Source organism: Nansenia antarctica, assembly GCF_963989245.1.
Source record: "Nansenia antarctica genome assembly, chromosome: 4".
Lineage (NCBI taxonomy): Eukaryota > Metazoa > Chordata > Actinopteri > Argentiniformes > Microstomatidae > Nansenia > Nansenia antarctica.
This window is the reverse complement of record NC_137689.1, coordinates 52072812-52091623: the sequence shown is the minus strand read 5'-3', so window position 1 is coordinate 52091623 and position 18812 is coordinate 52072812. Positions and strand designations below refer to the sequence as shown.

Sequence of the window (18812 nt, the reverse complement as noted above, 5' to 3'; positions counted from 1 at the left end):
ATTAACAGGAGAAGTATGCAGGCCGTGTTGGATGTGAACTGTTCAGGGACAGCCCGAGTGAGACTCTGCGGCTGGCCAGCCAAGCAGATGGTTGATGTTCATGGGGTGACAAGTAATACATCATAACAGGGAAAAAGAAATCCAAACAATAAGTCCAACTAAAGATACACAATAAAATCTGGACAAAGGCCCTACCGGGTCAGGAGATCACACTCGCTCATTAGTTTTGTCAATCCCCTTTCACCATTGCTTAAACACACCGGTACTTCTGCCCTTGCTCCAGCTGCCACTGTCCATCTAAGTGTGGGATGTTTTTTGACGGTTCTACTGCCTAAACCAGTGCCTATCCAGCCTAGCTATGTGGAGGTGAAGCCTGATATTAACATATCCCATGCACATTGGGAGAGAGTGTGGAATCAACCAGATAGCCTTTCAGATCTGCTCATTAGCTAGTCCGTCGTTTCACATTAGCGATCACGTCACTCCATTTGATTAGAATGCTTTTAGTTTCTGTCACGTTTCCACCTCATCTTCAATTCCACACTCTCTCAGAGCTGAGGGGGGATACAGTAGCTGGTTAGAAAGTCTTTGTAGGCTTTGGGAATGTTAAACCGTGTCGTGAGTTTCTTTGTTGTACGCATAACCAGTCTCTTACTCTCTGTTCTTCTCCTCTTTAGACTGAAACGCAGCTGAGACCTTGGTTGAGAGGAAAAATGGCTTCAGACAACACACAACGCAGTTACTCCATCATACCGTGCTTCATCTTCGTCGAGGTGAGTCCTCTGTCACGTTTACCAATCTGGCAGGTAACAAACGGTATGTCCTATTCTCTCGGACCCAGATTAAGTTTAGTCCTGGGCCGATTCGAAACCTAAAAGTCTCTCTTTGATTCCTCACATCCCCTATACTTGCCTCTTTGTTATGTTTATGTTTATTTTATTTGTAAAGGGACAATGCATATTAATGAGAATTTTTTATTTTTTTTAACCGCAGATTTAGCCAGAAGGCTAATTTTCATCCATAGTCCCTGGCCAGTTATAAAAAGGCTTCCTAAAAAGATAAAATAACATCACACAGTAAAAAGCGTACATAGCAAACGTAATACTGTACATGAAATTAATAAGTCATCAAATACAATACAGGTCATTAAAAAGATAAATGGATAAGCCCATACAATAACCACACAGTACAAGCAAGCAGTAACACACAGAAACACAGTACAGACATAGCGTTCAGCATAGACAACAACGAACAAGCTGACATGACACAGAAACATAGAACATGTTCTCTATGCAATAGAGGAAAAGGTCCAAGGAGAACCTTCAGACACTCTTCCGTTGGGTTCTGAGAAAGAGAACCCAGGAACACAGGAAAGAGAACACAGCAAGCAATCAAGGAAAGGCTTTTGAGATTTTGGTCCAGGATTCAAGACCATTGACAGGGCATTCTGGTCCTGGACTGAGCTAATACGGTCCCAGGAAACCAGCCCACAATCTGCGATCTTGTACAGTATATCTACAGTCTGGGTGCTGTTGCTGCCTGTGATCCTGTTTCTAGCACTTGTATAGGGTTAAGAGGAGTCGACTGCATGGTTCAGGAGCTCTCTCTCTCTCTCTCTCTCTCTCTCTCTCTCTCTCTCTCTCTCTCTCTCTCTCTCTCTCTCTCTCTCTCTCTCTGTCTCAGAGACAATACTCACAGCCCCAGCTCCATGTTTAATTAACATTTCTGCCAAAGCTCTTTAATCACTGGGAAACGTCTAGAGACACTTTACATCAAAGCCTTGGGTTCTGCAAACAAGGACCTGCTTTGCATATTGCGTTCAGAATTCTGTCAATTCTCGTTCCCTCTCCATCTCTCTCTCTCTCACTCTCTCTCTCTCGCTCGCCTTCTGTCCCTCCAACCTCCTTCCAGAATCACCCATTGCTGTCTTTGCCAAACTAGAAATGCTGTGAGAAGTGAGGAACAACAATTACTGCAACATATTTTTAGAGGCAGGGATATTTATTGACTGCATTATGTCACTTCATTGGGAGGAGGGGGGACATTTACAGTAAATTGAATATACAGCTTAAGTGCCTCTTTTGATGTTTATGTATGTGCTCCAATTTCTATTCAGTCCCCATATCTCCTTGTTCTGCTGTCAAATTTCAGAGCCAGTCTATATCCTCCTCTCAGTCTTGCCTCTCTGTCATGCTCAGAGTCCCCCCCCCACACTCTCTCCCCCCTTTTCTCACTCTCCTATGTTGTCAGATGCTTAAAACCTCTCTCTCTCTTTTCTCTCCATCATTATCTCCTCTGTCACATGCTCATTGCCCCCCCCCCCTCTCTCTCCTTCTCTCCTTCTTTTTCTCTCCCACTTACCATCGCTCTCGTTCTCTCCCCTATTACATTCTATTTTGCCCCTCTCTCTATCTCTCTCCCTCCATCCTTCTCCTCTGTCACATGCTCGATAGCTCTCTCTCCTTCTTCTCTCTCTCTTTCCTCCCCTGTCATCTCCAGTGCCCCTTCCCCCTCCTCCTCCCTCCTCTCCATCTCAATGGCTCATGGAGTGAAGTATCTCAACTGTCACAATCAGAGCAGGGTCATGGGACTGTCACACTCACATGACCAAACCGAGCCAGCCCATTGGAGCTCATCTCAATCAGCCTTGCCAGAGGCACTATGACATGGAGGCTGTGCACTGTGTTTGTTTGTTTATTCATTATGGTATTAATGTGCTGCTATTTAATAAGTCACCGGGCCCTGAGGCGTGCGGGCAGGGGAGGAAGGGTGTGTCGCATGTTGTTACAGTTACACCCCAGTGTACTCCCCCTTTGCCATGTGGACATGCTTATCGGCATACAAACAACATTGGGTCACATTAACATCAAAGTGCCGACAGGGGAGTATAGATGCTCTAACTCAGACCACTCTGCAACATTGGATCATAATACACTAGACACCATGGGGTATATAGATGTTAGAAGTCAATCACAGAGGTATACAGATGTTATAACTCAAACACAGAGGTATACAGATGTTATAACTCAAACACAGAGGTATATAGATGTTATAAGTCAATCACAGGTACAGTATATAGATGTTAGTCTATAACTCAAACACAGAGGTTTGTTGACATAATAGCACAGATTCCAAACACTGGCATGTAGATGGCGTGGGAAAGACCCCTACTCACACAGGGAAGGACATACATGACTTCCTTCATGACTTACTTTATGGCTCTTAGATTGAAGGAGTTGGGCTTCAATCTAAGACACGGAATTCAGCTAGATCGAAAATAACTGGCGGTGTAAGTCACTGCCTGTTTAAGATGTGTACAAAGAGCTGGATGCTATTGATCGAACCATCTGCCTGTCAGATACGCAATGGCTCATCTGATGTTGGCCCTTTATTTCACTCACACTTGGGATACACTTGGCACCATCTGTCATAGCTTTCTAGATCTGTCACAGCCATACCCATCTCTCAGCGTTTGACTTGGAGGGTTATCTGTATTAGCATGTATCTGTCTGGGCGTGAACAACGGTCATTAATCATGTTCAAACACACTGTACTGAATGCATAATGAAGTCCCACAGCCCTAGTGTGGCGTAGTGTGAGAGGAGACATCAGCAGGTAGCACCTAGCCTAGCTTGGAGGGCGGCCATCTTGGCTCAAACGTGGGTTTGTGTGACCACCTGGCAAAGGCTGTGTCTCTGAGGGAGCAGACACATGGACAGTCGTCTCTGGGATCTGGGCTGTTTTTTTTCTATGAGCCTTGGATATGCTATGATGCATAATAATTATACATTCACTATTTAGGTAATAAATGGTTTATTTGGAGATTAAGGTAGGTATGCAGGCCTGTTTACGAGAGTGGATTTCTACTATACAGTTGCAGAAGTGTCTGTATCTCTGTGTCGGTCAACAACATGCTTGATTCTCAGATGAGGAGTTTCCTTTAGGGGAGCTGTCATCTAGTAGTAGGAGTAGTCCGTCGGCAGAAACACACTGACCCCTGCAGGATCAGATAGGTAGCGCATCTGAAGAGAAGCTGCTTATGGGCATAGAGGAGGCCTATATCTTTCAGACATTTAATTTCCTCAAATGTCAATACAATGGTTATGTCATTACCATTTTCCAAATGAATAATAGAGCATAATGACTCTTCTTTTGTTATGATTTTGTATTCCTAGCATTGCATTGGGATATTCTTATGTGCATTTTCCCCCCATGTTTGGATGTGTCATGTCAGCATCCCCTAGTGGTTAGTATGCTATGATGCTGTCACACTTAATAGGGCAATGTCCAACCCTCAGCAGTGGCATTACAGTGTCACATAATGACACGTTACATACGAGTAATGTAATTTGAAAAAGTCACAGAGCTACACTTTTTGCCAGGCCATGTCACTTTTCACATAGACTATATCAATGTGACATACACTCACTGAACACTTTATTAGGAACACTATACTAATACTGGGTAGGGCCTTCTTTTGCTCTCAAAACAGTCTCAATTTTTCATGGCATTGATTCCACGAGATGTTGGAAACATTCCTTTGACATTCTGGTCCATGATGACATGATTGCATCACTCAATTCCTGCAGATTTTTCAGGTGCACTTTCAAGCTGTGAATCTCCTGTTCTACCACATCCCAAAGGTGTTCTATTTCAGATCTGGGGACTGGGAAGACCACTGGAGAACACTGAACCTCACTGTCATGTTCATGAAACCAGTTTGAGACGACTTTTGCTTTTTGACATGGTGCATATTGTCAAAAAGCAATGATTGATATTAACTGGCCCAAAGTGTGCCAAGAAAAACATTCCCCACACCATTACACCACCTGAATGAATGAGAAGGTGTTCCTAATAAAGTGTTCGTGAGTGTACATTCTTGATGGAAATATAAATAGTGACAAAATATTTTGAGATGAGGTTGTTCTCATGCTTCCAGTCTCACACAATGCCATAAGGTGTTGTACAGTGCAGCTCATTGATTAACTCTCTCAGCGGTCACCATCACACTTCACATCACCATGGTCGTTTCCTGAATGCTCGCGCACAAACGGTCAATTTAGACCTGACCTACTGTCCTGTTTCTTCCATCTTCTGTCTTTTCACTCATTTAAGCCCTTACCATTCCTGTATAATCGCCTAAAACGCCTATCCAGTGTATACCCAAAGTAAATTGTTGGTTGGTCTCCTTCTGAAGGTAACACTCTGAAGTTTGTTCCCCAACAGTAAGAATGACTAATGGCGCTTTTCCATTGACCGGCTCGGCTCGCCTCGGCACGGCTCGCCTCGGCACTACCGTAATAAGCCTAAAAAAGTTAAACTGTTCAAAAAGTGCAACTTCTCCGCTTTCAGAAACTGTTAGAATTTTTTAGATTGGGCATATCCGCTTGTTAAGTCGTGACGTGTTTCCGGGGCCAAAGTTGGCTGAGGCGCTGTCTTCGAAATGGAGAAATAATAATAATAATTAATTATATTTATATAGCGCTTTTCCGAGGCTCAAATACCCTGACAATATGGAGAAAACGGGAAAGTGCTGTGTCCCTTGTTGTATGAATAGATCCGAGTCTAAAAAACGATTAAACTGTCATTCTACCGCTGTAGTTCAGAGGTACTCTGGTGCGGAGAATTTCTGGTTTGAACCCGGAAATGGCTAAACGTCACTTTTGACGTCAGACTTAACAAGCGGATAGTTCATGAATTACGATAGTTTGAAGGAACGCTGTAAAATCCTGTCTGCGCAGACAGCTCCGGTTTCGGAGCAAGACGCGAATCTATCGGCATTAGTCAAATACATGCTCACATCCAGTCATCCGCTCACTGCTCTCCATCAAAAATGGCACATCCATCAATAATATTACATAATAACAACTGCTCTGATTAGATTGTTTAGATTGTTTATTACATCAACGGGGGGGAAAGCGAGATGAACTCGCGAGTATCATGCTTCCTCCATTGAACGGAAAGTCCTATCTGTTCCATTCAAAGTGTTTCCCCCTTTCCACTGGTAATAAGGAATTGGCCAGAATAGATCGATATAAATAGATCAACATAATGCAGCACTATCATGCACAGATCAGCCTTAAAACATGTGCGATGTATTTCTACGGAAAGGCTGACTGACGTGGGGCTCATACAATCTCCGCGTTTGTTATAGATACGAGTGCTCCGGTGTCTTGCTGGTAGTCAAATATATTTATTTATATATACAGCATATGGATGTTACGTGCCTGTTACCTGCCGCTTTCAGTTCTAGTAGTTTAGATCTCGCAACCAGGGAAACGCCGACATGTGTTAAAGGGAGCAAGACGCGAATCTACCGGCATTTGACTGCCGCTGGACTGAGGAACAGCATAGGCACAGGACATCGCCATAATAGCGATTTTTTTGTTATGCTTGTTGTAAATAAAAGTTCTATGATGCATTGAAATGACATTAAACTAAGTAAGATAATACGATGGTTATCATAATTTTTCTAATCTTTATTAATAAGTTATTACAGAAACAGTAAGTGACATTTTCCGAGAGTGAAATCTGTTGTGGTATTTAAAGATGGCGGTTAGTGAAGAAATCTATGAACATGGGATGACTATTTCCATTGACCAATCAACGGTGTGCAGCGTCACACGTCACACGCAGCCTGGCAAAAAAGTACCTTTCGCTACCCATCCCGAACAAGAACAAAAAAATGGCACCGTGCCGTGCCGAGCCGAGCCGGTCAATGGAAAAGCGCCATAAGTGGCACTGGCGTTGAGAAATACAGATTTCTTTCATTTTCTCTAAATATTTTTTTTGCTATGTAAACAAACCGTTGTTGTCAGAATGTTATCGGTCGGTGGTCAACTATAAGGCTTCATTTGTGAGTTTTATCAAATCTGTCAATGTAGTGTGTTTGTTGGTGGTCTGACAGCGATGTCGATTGTGCCTGCTGTTATGATTGTATCTTGAGGTGGAATATTTGGCTCGAAGCGCAAGAATCATAGCTTTGAGAGGATGTAACGCATGACTACCTACGTAAACATAGACAACTAGCATATGGCGCTAAGGCCCGGCGGAAGGATAAGAGGCTACAAAGGAGGCAGTATTCAAGCATGGCGACCTTGTGAAATAAGGTCGGAAAGAGGTGTTGCGAATTACATTTTATTTAATCTGGCTGGCGTAGTCCTCAAGCAAGGCTGTAATTACAGTTCAGATATTGGTGTCATATTAGAATCTTTTTTTCCATTAGGAATCTTTATCTTATCCGGTACAGCAATTACAGTATAGGTACTGATGTATTGCTATTATCACATGGTTCTTCCTATCCTCTCACTTATTGCTGCAAGAGAGTTTCGAATAACTCCCACTTTGAAAGAAGCAATCATCACACAGCATCTCCTTGATCCCAGTAGACTTGGGCTGATGTCCCGGTCACATGCAAAGTGGCATCAACATAGTGTGTGGTTATAAATACCATATCAAACGTTCACTTACAGCTTAAAGGGATACTTCATTAAAACATATTTTTCATGTATATTTCTCATCAGTCCACCATTGATCTAAATATAAGCATTGCATTTTTGCACACAAGCATCACACATACCCTAATGACAACAAGCTTATACATCCTGGAAAAGTGAGATGATGATGCATTTTCATCTTTCATATTTTCATCTTCATGCATAATCATCTTACTTTTCCAGGAAGTAAATATAAGTTCATTAGGATATCTGTAATTCTTGTATGCACAAAATAATATTTTTGGGCCACATTTGGACCGATGAGAGAGTAGTGTACAGTAGTAGTCAAACATTTGAACTTTCTGACAAATATATTAGTTGAAATATAATATACTGTAGGCTGTTGTATATAAAAATGTGTTCATGGAAATAGGTCTGCATTAATGATCAACAATAGTTAATACGATTAAGAGATACATTTCAACTCGATCAACTGTAATATCAGTGGCAGGTCTTGGTTGTATAACATGCTGCTTAAAAAGTGAAGCCTATGGCCCATTTAATGACCTTGTTCATTAGCAGTTTACTAAAAGGGTTTATGTAACCTGCAAGAGCGGTCTCTGAGAGAGGAAAGAGAGACGAGACAGAATAATATTTTTTTACATAAAAGGATAAGAGAGGAAAGGGAGGAGGAGGAGAAGGACAGGGGGAAATGTACTATACAGTATGTGCACCAATGAAGAACCTGAGAGAGTGGATGCCAGGCAACTAGTAAAAAAGAACGACTAGGCACATTGCTATCCAGGTATAGACGGACAGACGTTCAGACAGAGAGACAACCTATAGTTCCAGACACATGGACTGATGCCTTCCCTGTGACCACCATGCTCTACTTCCAGCTGGTCATCATGGCGGGGACCGTACTGCTGGCCTACTACTTTGAGTGCACCGACACCTTCGGCCTCCACATCCAAGGCTTCTTCTGCAACGACGCGGACCTGATGAAGCCCTACCCTGGGGTGGAGGAGATCAGCTTCATCCCCCCTCTCATCCTCTACTGCGTGGTCGCTGCCGCTCCCACCACTGTCGTGAGTAGAGACTATTGGTTTAACTCTCTTTCTCTTAACTGTCCGTCTCTCTGCTTTTATTTGTCTGGTCTGTCTAGATTTCACCCCTTCTTCTAGATTACTTTTTCCTTCTGTGACTGGTGGATAGATGATTCACTTACTTAGTATAGTCAAATGTCTTTGTTGTTAGTCGCTTTGGAATAAGGTGTCTGCTAAATGCCAAAAATGTAAATGTAAATGTTCTTCCTATCTGTCTGTCTGTATCTGCTAGATTTAATTTAGAAGAGAACACTGAGACACAATGTTAGGTTTGAGTAGCATGAACATAAGCACTAGAGGGCAGTCCTGTGCCACGGTTTAAGAGCTCACAGATACAGCATCTCTGCAGATGTGCCTCCATTCACCTCCAATGCTGTTAGCCCACAATGCACTACTGCATTAACACTTCCTGATTTGTATTGAAGTCTCGTATGGAATCTCACTCCAGACTCCAGGATTTAAGTTGTGACTGTCAGCACTATTCAGTAATCTGAGGACTCCTGTCAAATCCATAAATGACAAATGAAACTCTTCAAGAGTGCTGTGTAAGAGCCTTTGGATGTATTTCATGGGTCACATTGCATCGTTCACATTAAACACTCTCACAGACAATAAAACACCCATTCATAATGAACTGTGACAGCTATTCCTCCCTTATTGGATGTAACATATGGCCAATAAAAAGGGCGCCGCTATTTCACACTGTCCGTTTTGGTTGGCTGCTCCGATGAGTGGCCGTAGAGGTCACAATGCGCTCTAGACCGCAGACACCATACTCATAGTAATGGCTAATGCTGCGGTCTTTCTGTAAGTCTAAAAACTAAGGATATTATATCATACACTTATGATAACCATACATTCAATTAGGGATGTACCCGGATACGAAGTTACTCTTAAAAGCACAAATAATGGGATGGACACAGATACAGATTGTACCCGAAGTTGCTTGTTATTATTATTATCAGCCATTATGTTTCTTCAAATTTATTAATATTATTGCGGATGGCCAGAAGATAGAAATGCCCATTCTGTTTGCAACATAGGACTTTGATTTCACCAACTAGTCATTTTATTTATTACACATTTTTGAAAAGTGATTGCTATTCAGTAGCCGTCCCCACCGAGTCAGTGCTGCCTTAATTTAGTCCCCCCCCCCCAAAGAAAAGAGAGAGAAATGTGCCATACAGTATGAGGATGTGGAAATATATTTCATAATTAATTATATAAATTAAATGATACTAATTAACGATTTAACGTGACTTCCGGTGTAAACCACGCCCACTTCAGGGTCTTCTAACCAAATACAGATACAGCTCATTTTGTAGGTTGAACAGACACAGATACAGATAATGACATCTCTATACACCCCTACATTCAATAATAAAGCCCCCAAAATTGGCAATTTAACTTCCATATTGTTATCTTATAAAAGGGTCGAGCACCAGAACACAGTATCAGTCCCCTTTGAAGTTCATATGCGGAAGAGCAGATATTGTGCTAACAGTATTTCTAAACTAATGATGTCTAAAAATGTGGCATTCTGGGTGATTTGGCATTGACCTGTTCCGTCTGCCACAGTATCCAGTCCTGTGCTCTGTCTTATAAGGACATTGGGCTCTGTTCACTGGAACAAGCTAACAAATGGCATCAGGATACAAGGCTTCTTCCTTGCACTATCCTCGGGCAGAAAAAGCTCTCTCCACTACCCTTTTACCTTCCTCCACTTTAGGCTACATTCAAATAGCTTTTTTAGATCTCATATACAGCAAGACATCCCATTAGCCACAAATTCAATCATCGGAACATGTACTTCTCGGAAATTGTGGCTCCTATGAAATATACTCATATCAAACCTAGGTGAACATGTGCAAATATTCAATTTGTGTTAAGTGATTTTTTTCCGATGGTGGTGTTTCTGTAACATTTGCCTGGGGTGTAACATTGTCTGTTTTGCTAACCTGGTGTTACTTGCGATACTTGGCCATAGTGGGAGAGCCATAGCCTCGGGCCAGACCGATTTTCTTCACATTTCCAAATCGACATTTTGCCCCTAGCCTCTATGTGCTTGTGAAGATCTGAGTGGATTTGACAGATGTAAGCAATCTGGTAATAGCTACACTTTTCCCTCATATAGGCTGGATAGAATCTCTGCCATACTGCTGGGGTTCTCAAACTTTTCCTCTGAGATTGGAAAAACCTGGGTTCCCCCTCAATCAGCGATAATATTGTGTCTTGTATATATATGTAGTATATGTAAATTGTCCCCTATCTGTCTCAACTGGTAGTTTAACAGTAATTGTTGACACCAAAAGTGAGAAAACCTACAATAATTGGATGTTTCTATCCTCATGATAGAATGCACTGCTCTTTCATATTTTTTTATTTATTTTTTCCTGCTTTTTGTTGTTATTGAATTGTTCATTAGGCCCCTGGTTGAGAGCTACTAGTTTACACCCGTCCAATCCACTCAGGAGTGCATTATGGGAATAGGGGTCCATTTCAATTTTCTGCTACTACTACTACTACTACTACTACTACTACTACTACTACTACTACTACTACTACTACTACTACTACTACTACTACTACTACTACTACTACTACTACTACTACTACTACTACTACTACTACTACTACTACTACTATTACTACTACTACTACTACTACTACTACTACTACTACTACTACTACTACTACTACTACTACTACTACTATTACTATTACTATTACTACTACTACTACTACTACTACTACTACTACTACTACTACTACTACTACTACTACAACTACTACTACTACTACTACTACTACTACTACTACTACTACTACTACTACTACTACTACTACTACTACTACTACTACTACTACTACTACTACAAGAAGCCATGCTTGTGTGTGCTATGTGTTCACACAGTGTTTCGGTGTTTGTTGTTAGATCTTCATCGGGGAGGTCTCCATGTACATCATGAAGTCCACCAGGGAGGCCCTCATTGCCCAGGAGAAGACTATCGTGACAGGAGAATGCTGTTACCTGAACCCTCTCATCAGGAGGATCATCAGGTTTATAGGTGAGCTGATTCACTGTTACAGACACTACATTCCATGGAGAGGACAAGAATAGATAGATGAATAAAAGTAAAACAAAAGCACAATCAGTAAAAAAACGACAATACAAAATAGGTAATGATTTAAGTTTTAAAATATTGGTTTTGAGGGATTGTTTTGAAGGAGGAGAGCGTGCGACATTCTTTGATGTGGTTTGGGAGAGTGTTCCAAAGAGTGGGGGTTGCAGCGGAGAAAGCACGGTCCCCCCAGGCCTGTTGTTTAGTCCTGTGGATGGGGACAAGGAGCAGGGTCACCTCTACGTCACCGCGCTGTGCGCATAGGGCACCAAGTGCCCCGGAGAGGCCACCAAAACAGCCTAACGATCATCAGAATAATCACAATGATGAATTATTTAAATGTAAGATGAAGCGCAAACACAATAGGCACCATTAGAACATTATTAGCACCCGACGACAAAATGTTCTCCGCTAGCAGAGTTGGTTCTAGTGAGCAAGCGGGCAGCTGAGTTCTGAACATGTTGGTGGCCCCAAATACAACACTGTTGCAGTAGTCTAGCCTTGTGTTATGCCAGTAAAAATACTAATTACAACGTCATTAGGTTTATAGATGAGTTATTACACTCTAATTACAGTGTCATTCGGTTTATTACATTAAAATATTGAGATTATACATTACATTATTGAGTTTATAGGTGTCTTGTCACACTAGTCACTGAATTACATATGTTGTATTGGTGATTTGTTACACTGTCACATTTAGTATTGCTATATCATCCGTTTTCTAGGTTGTTTCAATTGTATTTGCCATAATATACATCTTTTTGAATTGGACATTCCACAGATATTCAATGTTGTTATCTGTCAGCCAGCTGAAGCAGCACAGGCTCTGGAGTTGTGTGTTGTCTAGATGTTGTGGAGTGTTAGGTGACAGTCTTAGTGGCCTGTCTGTGTTTGTCTAATCCTTCTTATTACAGAGAGGGTGAGTGTAAACATTCGGATTTAACAAGGTTGGGAGGTTGTCAACCTCATGTTTTAATTAGCAGTCCTCTCACACCAGAGCCAATGATGCACTCTATCCCCACCTCCATGTATTATGGGATAAGTGCCAGCTGTATAAGTCCACTTATACTAATAATTTCCTTTCAAGATACTCTTTTTGGTATATCTGCATGGGTATTTTTTTGCAGGCATTCACAACAATGCATTTATCAGGAGTTCACTTGACATGAAGCCTGTGTTACAACACTTTGCGACGCTTTGCTGTAAGCTGAAACTACTTGACACTTTATAGGCTATGGTTAATCAGACTCTTACTTTGCTGCTGCTGCTTCTGCTGGGTAACAGTGTTCTCTCAGGCTTGGTATTGGAATGATTTTGGCCCACCGTATCTCAGACAATCTTCCACACTAGTGACCACCACCGGAGAGCTCACCTTTTCTCTCTTGTCTCTCTTCTACTACTCGGCCCTGGTGATATTCCTCTCATTATATCCCAGCACAATGTTCTCAACCTAACCCTTCACAAAATAGCATCTTCACACAGTTACTAGGCTATGGAGGATTAACATATAAACGATTGCAATTTCATGGGCAAGCAGCCCAGATAACAACGAGTCATTCTCCATGAACATAGAAAATAAAGCATCCCGATTCATGCAAGCGATCATATGTCCACTGCTTATCGTGCGCATCAGTATTCAAAGGAGACTTTCTTCATTAGTTCAGATGTACTTTCGATTACTGTATAATAGCCCCTGGTTGATAAATGTGTGAACATTGACTGTGACTTCATCAAGGATGCAGTGGGACTACATATAGAGCTAATTTCCATAGTGCTTAATTCACTGCCCAATGCCAAGTTGCTGAGTGTCTGTGTGTCCATCCAAACATATCGTTTCTGTTGTTAAGCGCTTTGTGATAATACTGTTTTTATGAAACGGTAATTTAATACAAATACATTCGACTGATTGATTGATTGATTGATTGAATGACCCCCTGCAGGTGTTTTTGCGTTTGGCCTGTTTGCCACCGACATCTTCGTCAACGCCGGCCAGGTGGTGACAGGGAACCTGGCGCCTTACTTCCTGACGGTGTGCAAACCCAATTACACGGGGACAGAGTGTCGCTTCAACCACCAGTTTGTCTCCAACGGCAACATCTGCACGGGGAGTCCTGCCATGGTGGAAAAGGCCCGCAGGTCCTTCCCATCCAAAGACGCTTCGCTCAGTGTGTACTCTGCCGTCTATGTGACGGTGAGATAAGATCGACTTTGTTGTCCCCAAAGAGAAAATTGTCATGTCGGTCACACACACACAGGTGCAGTTGGATAAACAATCAAAATCGATGTTGGCTGTAAACATAGTACACTTCCTTCAACATCCTTCTTCCTTCAATCATACACTTAACATATATCTGATATATTGCACCTGTGTTATGTATAGGATTAATTTGCATTCTGTTCTATTGTAACAGTCAGCAGTGTGTTATCACAGTTTAACTCCAGTAGGCTATGGCAATCTGTTTGCAATGCCCAAAAAAATGTTTGCTTTGTTTCTATCTGCAAGTGCGATTTGGAAAAGGTGTATACTCAGACCATATCAGTTGATAGTATATTTGGTAATATTGGTACCATAAAATAGGTGCACGCCCATGCATCTGTATACTCCTTTATTACAGAGTTACTGTAGGTACAGTAGTTCAATATATGACATTTGGTGGGGTAATGGTAGCCTAATGGATAGCGAGTCGGACTGTTGATCAGAAATTCACAAGTTCAAATCCTACCTGGGGAACACCATCACTCGTGTGCTGCCCTTGAGTAAGCCACTTTGCCCTTAGTTAAGTTAAATTGTAAGCCGCTTTGGATAAAAGCGTCTGCTAATTGGTCAAACATTTAGCTGATGCTTTTATCCAAAGTTGCAGTTCAGTGAGTGCATACATTTTTTTGTGTAATAGTCCTAGCAGGAATCAAACCCATAACCTTAGCATTGCTAGCACCATGCTCTAGCTCCATGCTAGCACCATGCTCTTGAATGAATGAATGAATGAATCTTTATTTCGAACAGGATTTAAAATAAAAATAATAAATAACAAATAACTAATATGTAGAGTACAGTCCTATCAATTGTTCGAAAAGGAGTAGCTCCAGCTGAGCCACAAGACGACCGGTTCTGTCACTTCTCACAATCACGTCTTGTTTTTTTCAGATGTATATCACCAGCACCATAAAGACCAAGAGTAGCCGCCTGGCCAAGCCTGTGCTCTGCCTAGGGACACTGTGCACCGCCTTCCTCACTGGCCTCAACCGCGTCTCGGAATATCGGAACCACTGCTCCGACGTCATCGCTGGTTTTATTCTGGGAAGTGCAGTGGCTCTCTTCCTGGTGATTTTAACTTTGAAGCTATTCTCCTTCAGGGCCTATATGTGCTGTTGAGTTGTGTACATGCTTTACAAGCAAAATAGCTGACTTAATATCATTCAGTATTCTACTGTATTGCTTTAGCATCTTAACTGTTCACTGCTTGCTCTGTAAAGATGTAGTCGTAGTCGGGAAAGTGTATTATGGTGTGATTGTGAATTAGTTGCGTTGAAATGTGGATGGAAAAACACTTCCCTTGATAAAGTTGTAGCGTGTTCTGTTAAGCAGCGATTGAGAGATGTTTCCTGTCCTCCTTTCCTGTAGGGCATCTGCGTGGTGAACAACTTTAAAGGAGCCCACTCCACTCCCACCAAGCAGAAGACGGAGGAGTACCGGGGTCTTCCACTTATGACCTTCCCTCGCGTCGAGAGCCCACTAGAGACGCTTAGCGCACAGGTAGGTCGCATAGGCCCTAGATACCAGGACCTCGATAGTGACCCTCACCCTGACCCGGTGCACAGGTCATTAATTCCCCCTAACCGTTAGTGCCTAGCAGACTTGGGTCGAAACATTACTTAATATAGTTTGCTTGCATGAAATCAATGAGGTTTACACCTAATTGAAAATCGTGAACACCTGGGCTGGCTGGGTTAGCTAAATCAGGTACAAATGAAGTGGTTGGAAGGAAAATAAATTCTATTTTCACACTGCACCAAAGACTGTGCATGTTTGCCCTCGACACCTTCACACAGCTGGTCTAATCCGGTCTGCATCATTATTGATAGCTGATGCTAAAATGTGTGCTCAGCAGACTCCCTCAGACGAGGGACTCATGTTAAATGTATGAGGCCGTCGCCGACTCGCCACTATGTTTATGTAACAACATGCACACAACTCCCCCCCTGCATCACATTAACTTCTACTGTACACTTGATCATTCCACTGGCTTAAAAGTCTAAATATGAGAGCTACGGCCCCTGAAATGAAATTGTGTCAAATTTATATTCAGAACTAGACAAATGTGTCTGTTCGATTTGGATAAAGGCGTCTGCTAAATGCCAAAAATGTAAATGTAATGTAAATGTAAATGCTTTCCATAGTGCAGTGATCTACCTAGCTAGCTGACTAGTTTGTTATTAATTTTACTCACCATATTGTTTTTTCTGGGGGGAAATGTGTTATTTCTTACTTGATGAACCAGGTGATGTATTTCCTTCTCATTCAGCCATTTTGTGCCTATGTGATATCGCTCCAATTCATTATAGGAGCTAGCTATTTGAAGGTGTTGAAGATGCATTGTCTAGCTGATAGCTGGATAGCTGCATTTAATCTCCATCAACAGCACAGGAATACGCTTCTCCTCTAAATGGGTTTTGACACCCTCTGCAGTGGGGAAATAGAGAGAGACACCTTTACTGACAGCAGGCCAGGCCAGGCCAACACAAACAGACTCTTTCACACACACAAACACACACACACACACACACACACACACACACGCACGCACACACATGCACATGCACACAGTGTGTTTAATGTGTAAACCACAGACATCAGGCTCTCCCTGTCAGAGTGTCCTATCACTGAGTGAGACAACCTAATTGGTGGACCCAGCAGGAAATGAGGTAGCAGAGAAATATATTTTGCTGGTTGGCTCCAGTTTGTCTCCAGATTGATGACTGACATGTAATCAATGTTGGGAAGAGGGAGTGTTCATCAGATATCAATCACAGTTGGTCTGCCTCAGGTTGTGGTCCCGATTGAACTTGCTGTCTCAATTCAGCATAACAAAAACAAAGTAAGTAAGCCTTGAGAACCTTGGTTCTTGAGCCTAATGGCCCTTAGGCGGCAGGAGCCTATCTCCTGTTTCCATAGCGTGAGGCGGCTTGATGTACAGGTACACCCCCTGGACATGTCGCCGGTATGTCACAGGGTCTCACCCCCAATCCAACCCTTAATGCTGAGTGCCAAGCAGAGAGGCATCGGGTACCATTTTTATAGTCTTTGTTATGACTCGTATCGCTGCCACAAACGATTATTTTCATAGTCGACTAGTCACCGATTATTTTAACGATTAGTCGACTAATCGGATCATAAATTACAGCTTATCGCACAATTACTCAATCGCTCTTATTTAGCTAGCATCTTCTAAATCAGCTTCTAAATTTAGCTTGAAGTTGTTAGTTGTTGTTGTAGGCATGTGCTAACTAAAAATAAAGACAATTAAAATGATTGTTCACTCAAAAATAGATATTTTAATGAACTTTGCAGATTTATTTCTGGCATCACTTGCATGTAATGTAATGTAAAGAGTAGTAGAGGGTGCAAACTGCTGAGTAAAATGAGGTAGGCTAGGCACTAGGCAACCAAAAGAATACAAAAACAAAAATAAATACTTGTACAGAGTACAAAAGTTTTGCTTTGCTTCACTCATCTCATAGTAGAACGCGCCTTCTTAGCACTGTAACGTTAAGACAACATTTTTAGCTATTTGATAAGTATCGCTTTGATGACAACGTAAAATAATGTAAGAAGGCTTTTAACGTAACGATATCGTTAGCCAATAACAAGCTAACTAGCTTACCGAGACGAGCCATCGTCTTCCTCGTCATCTGCCACAACGTGCTTCCTTTTTAGATGCTCGCGCATCATAGACGTGCTGCCATGATAAGCGAGTTCAGCTTTGCAAATTTTACATTTTACATTCTTTTTTTCAACGTTGTGGTTGAAATGCTCCCACACTTTAGAGGTACGAGGACAGGAAGACATTTCTCTGTTTGTTTTTCCGGGGAAGTCACGTGTGCCCCGGATGACCGACACTGCGCATGTACATCAAAGACACTGGGAGACGCTAGCCAGTGGCAGCTTCAGGGAAGAAAAACGAATGCTTATCGAATGAAATGAATGGTCTTTATTGTCATTGATATAGTACAGGTACCAAACAACGAAATTTGGGAGGGGGGGCTCCCCTGGTGCTAGGCAAAAACAAACAAAAAAACAAACAAACAAAAAAAAAAACGCTTATTTCAGCTCCAAAAAAACATGCGACTACGGCGATTACCAAATATGTCGGCGACGATTTTGGTAGTCTACGTCGTCGTGACTAGTCGACTAATCGTGGCAGCCTTAATGACTCGGCCGGGGATCGAACTCACAACCTTCCAATCTCAGAGCGGACACTCTAACCGCAATGCCACTGAGCTGGAAATGCAGACAGGGAAAGTGGCGGGGATCAAACTTACAACCTTGTGCAGTTCTGTTCATGTGCAGGATGGTTAGTTTAGTGGGGCACTCACACACCTCTTTCTAAACCATTGTCTTGCCTGTGCCTTTTTCTTTGTCTTCCAGAACCATTCGGCATCGATGACTGAAGTCACATGACTAAGGGGCCAGCACAGGGTCACTTTTGCGTCACCTCAAGACTTCTAGGCACAAATGATGTTTTTGTACTGTGTCATACTGTAAAAAAGGACAGTATTATGGTGTAACTAGTTAGAGGCCGATGTTTTGTACATTTTGTATAAGAGAGTGCTGTCGCCAACCCTGATTACGTTAAGTCTGTTACATGTCAGGATACAAACATTCCTCATCATGTTTTACATCACAAAGTAAATATATACAGTATACAGTCTATCTAATGTTATTGAAATGTTGATGTCGTTATGTGGTATTTGTACAAATCCCTCTTCGTTTGTTTTCGGTACATTTATTGACTGAAGTCTTATTTTGTATTATTTTTGTTATCTCTGTATAAAACATTTTGACTGACTTTTGCCTGCCGTTTTTCAAGAATGTTTTGGTATTCATTTTTGGTGTATCGGGGGGAAAAAAACCCTACTGTTGGATT

General features: G+C 42.0%; 1 protein-coding gene across 1 annotated transcript; it reads left to right on the top strand.

Moving 5' to 3' along the window:
* Positions 1–713: 713 nt before the first annotated feature.
* On the top strand, positions 714–18346 carry plppr1 (phospholipid phosphatase related 1; the record flags this gene model as incomplete). Its single annotated transcript, XM_080530266.1, has 7 exons — positions 714–773; positions 8336–8524; positions 11478–11610; positions 13608–13858; positions 14813–14989; positions 15290–15421; positions 18314–18346. The coding sequence occupies 7 exons, from the start codon at positions 714–716 to the stop codon at positions 18344–18346; spliced, it is 975 nt and encodes a 324-aa protein (XP_080386392.1).
* Positions 18347–18812: the final 466 nt, after the last annotated feature.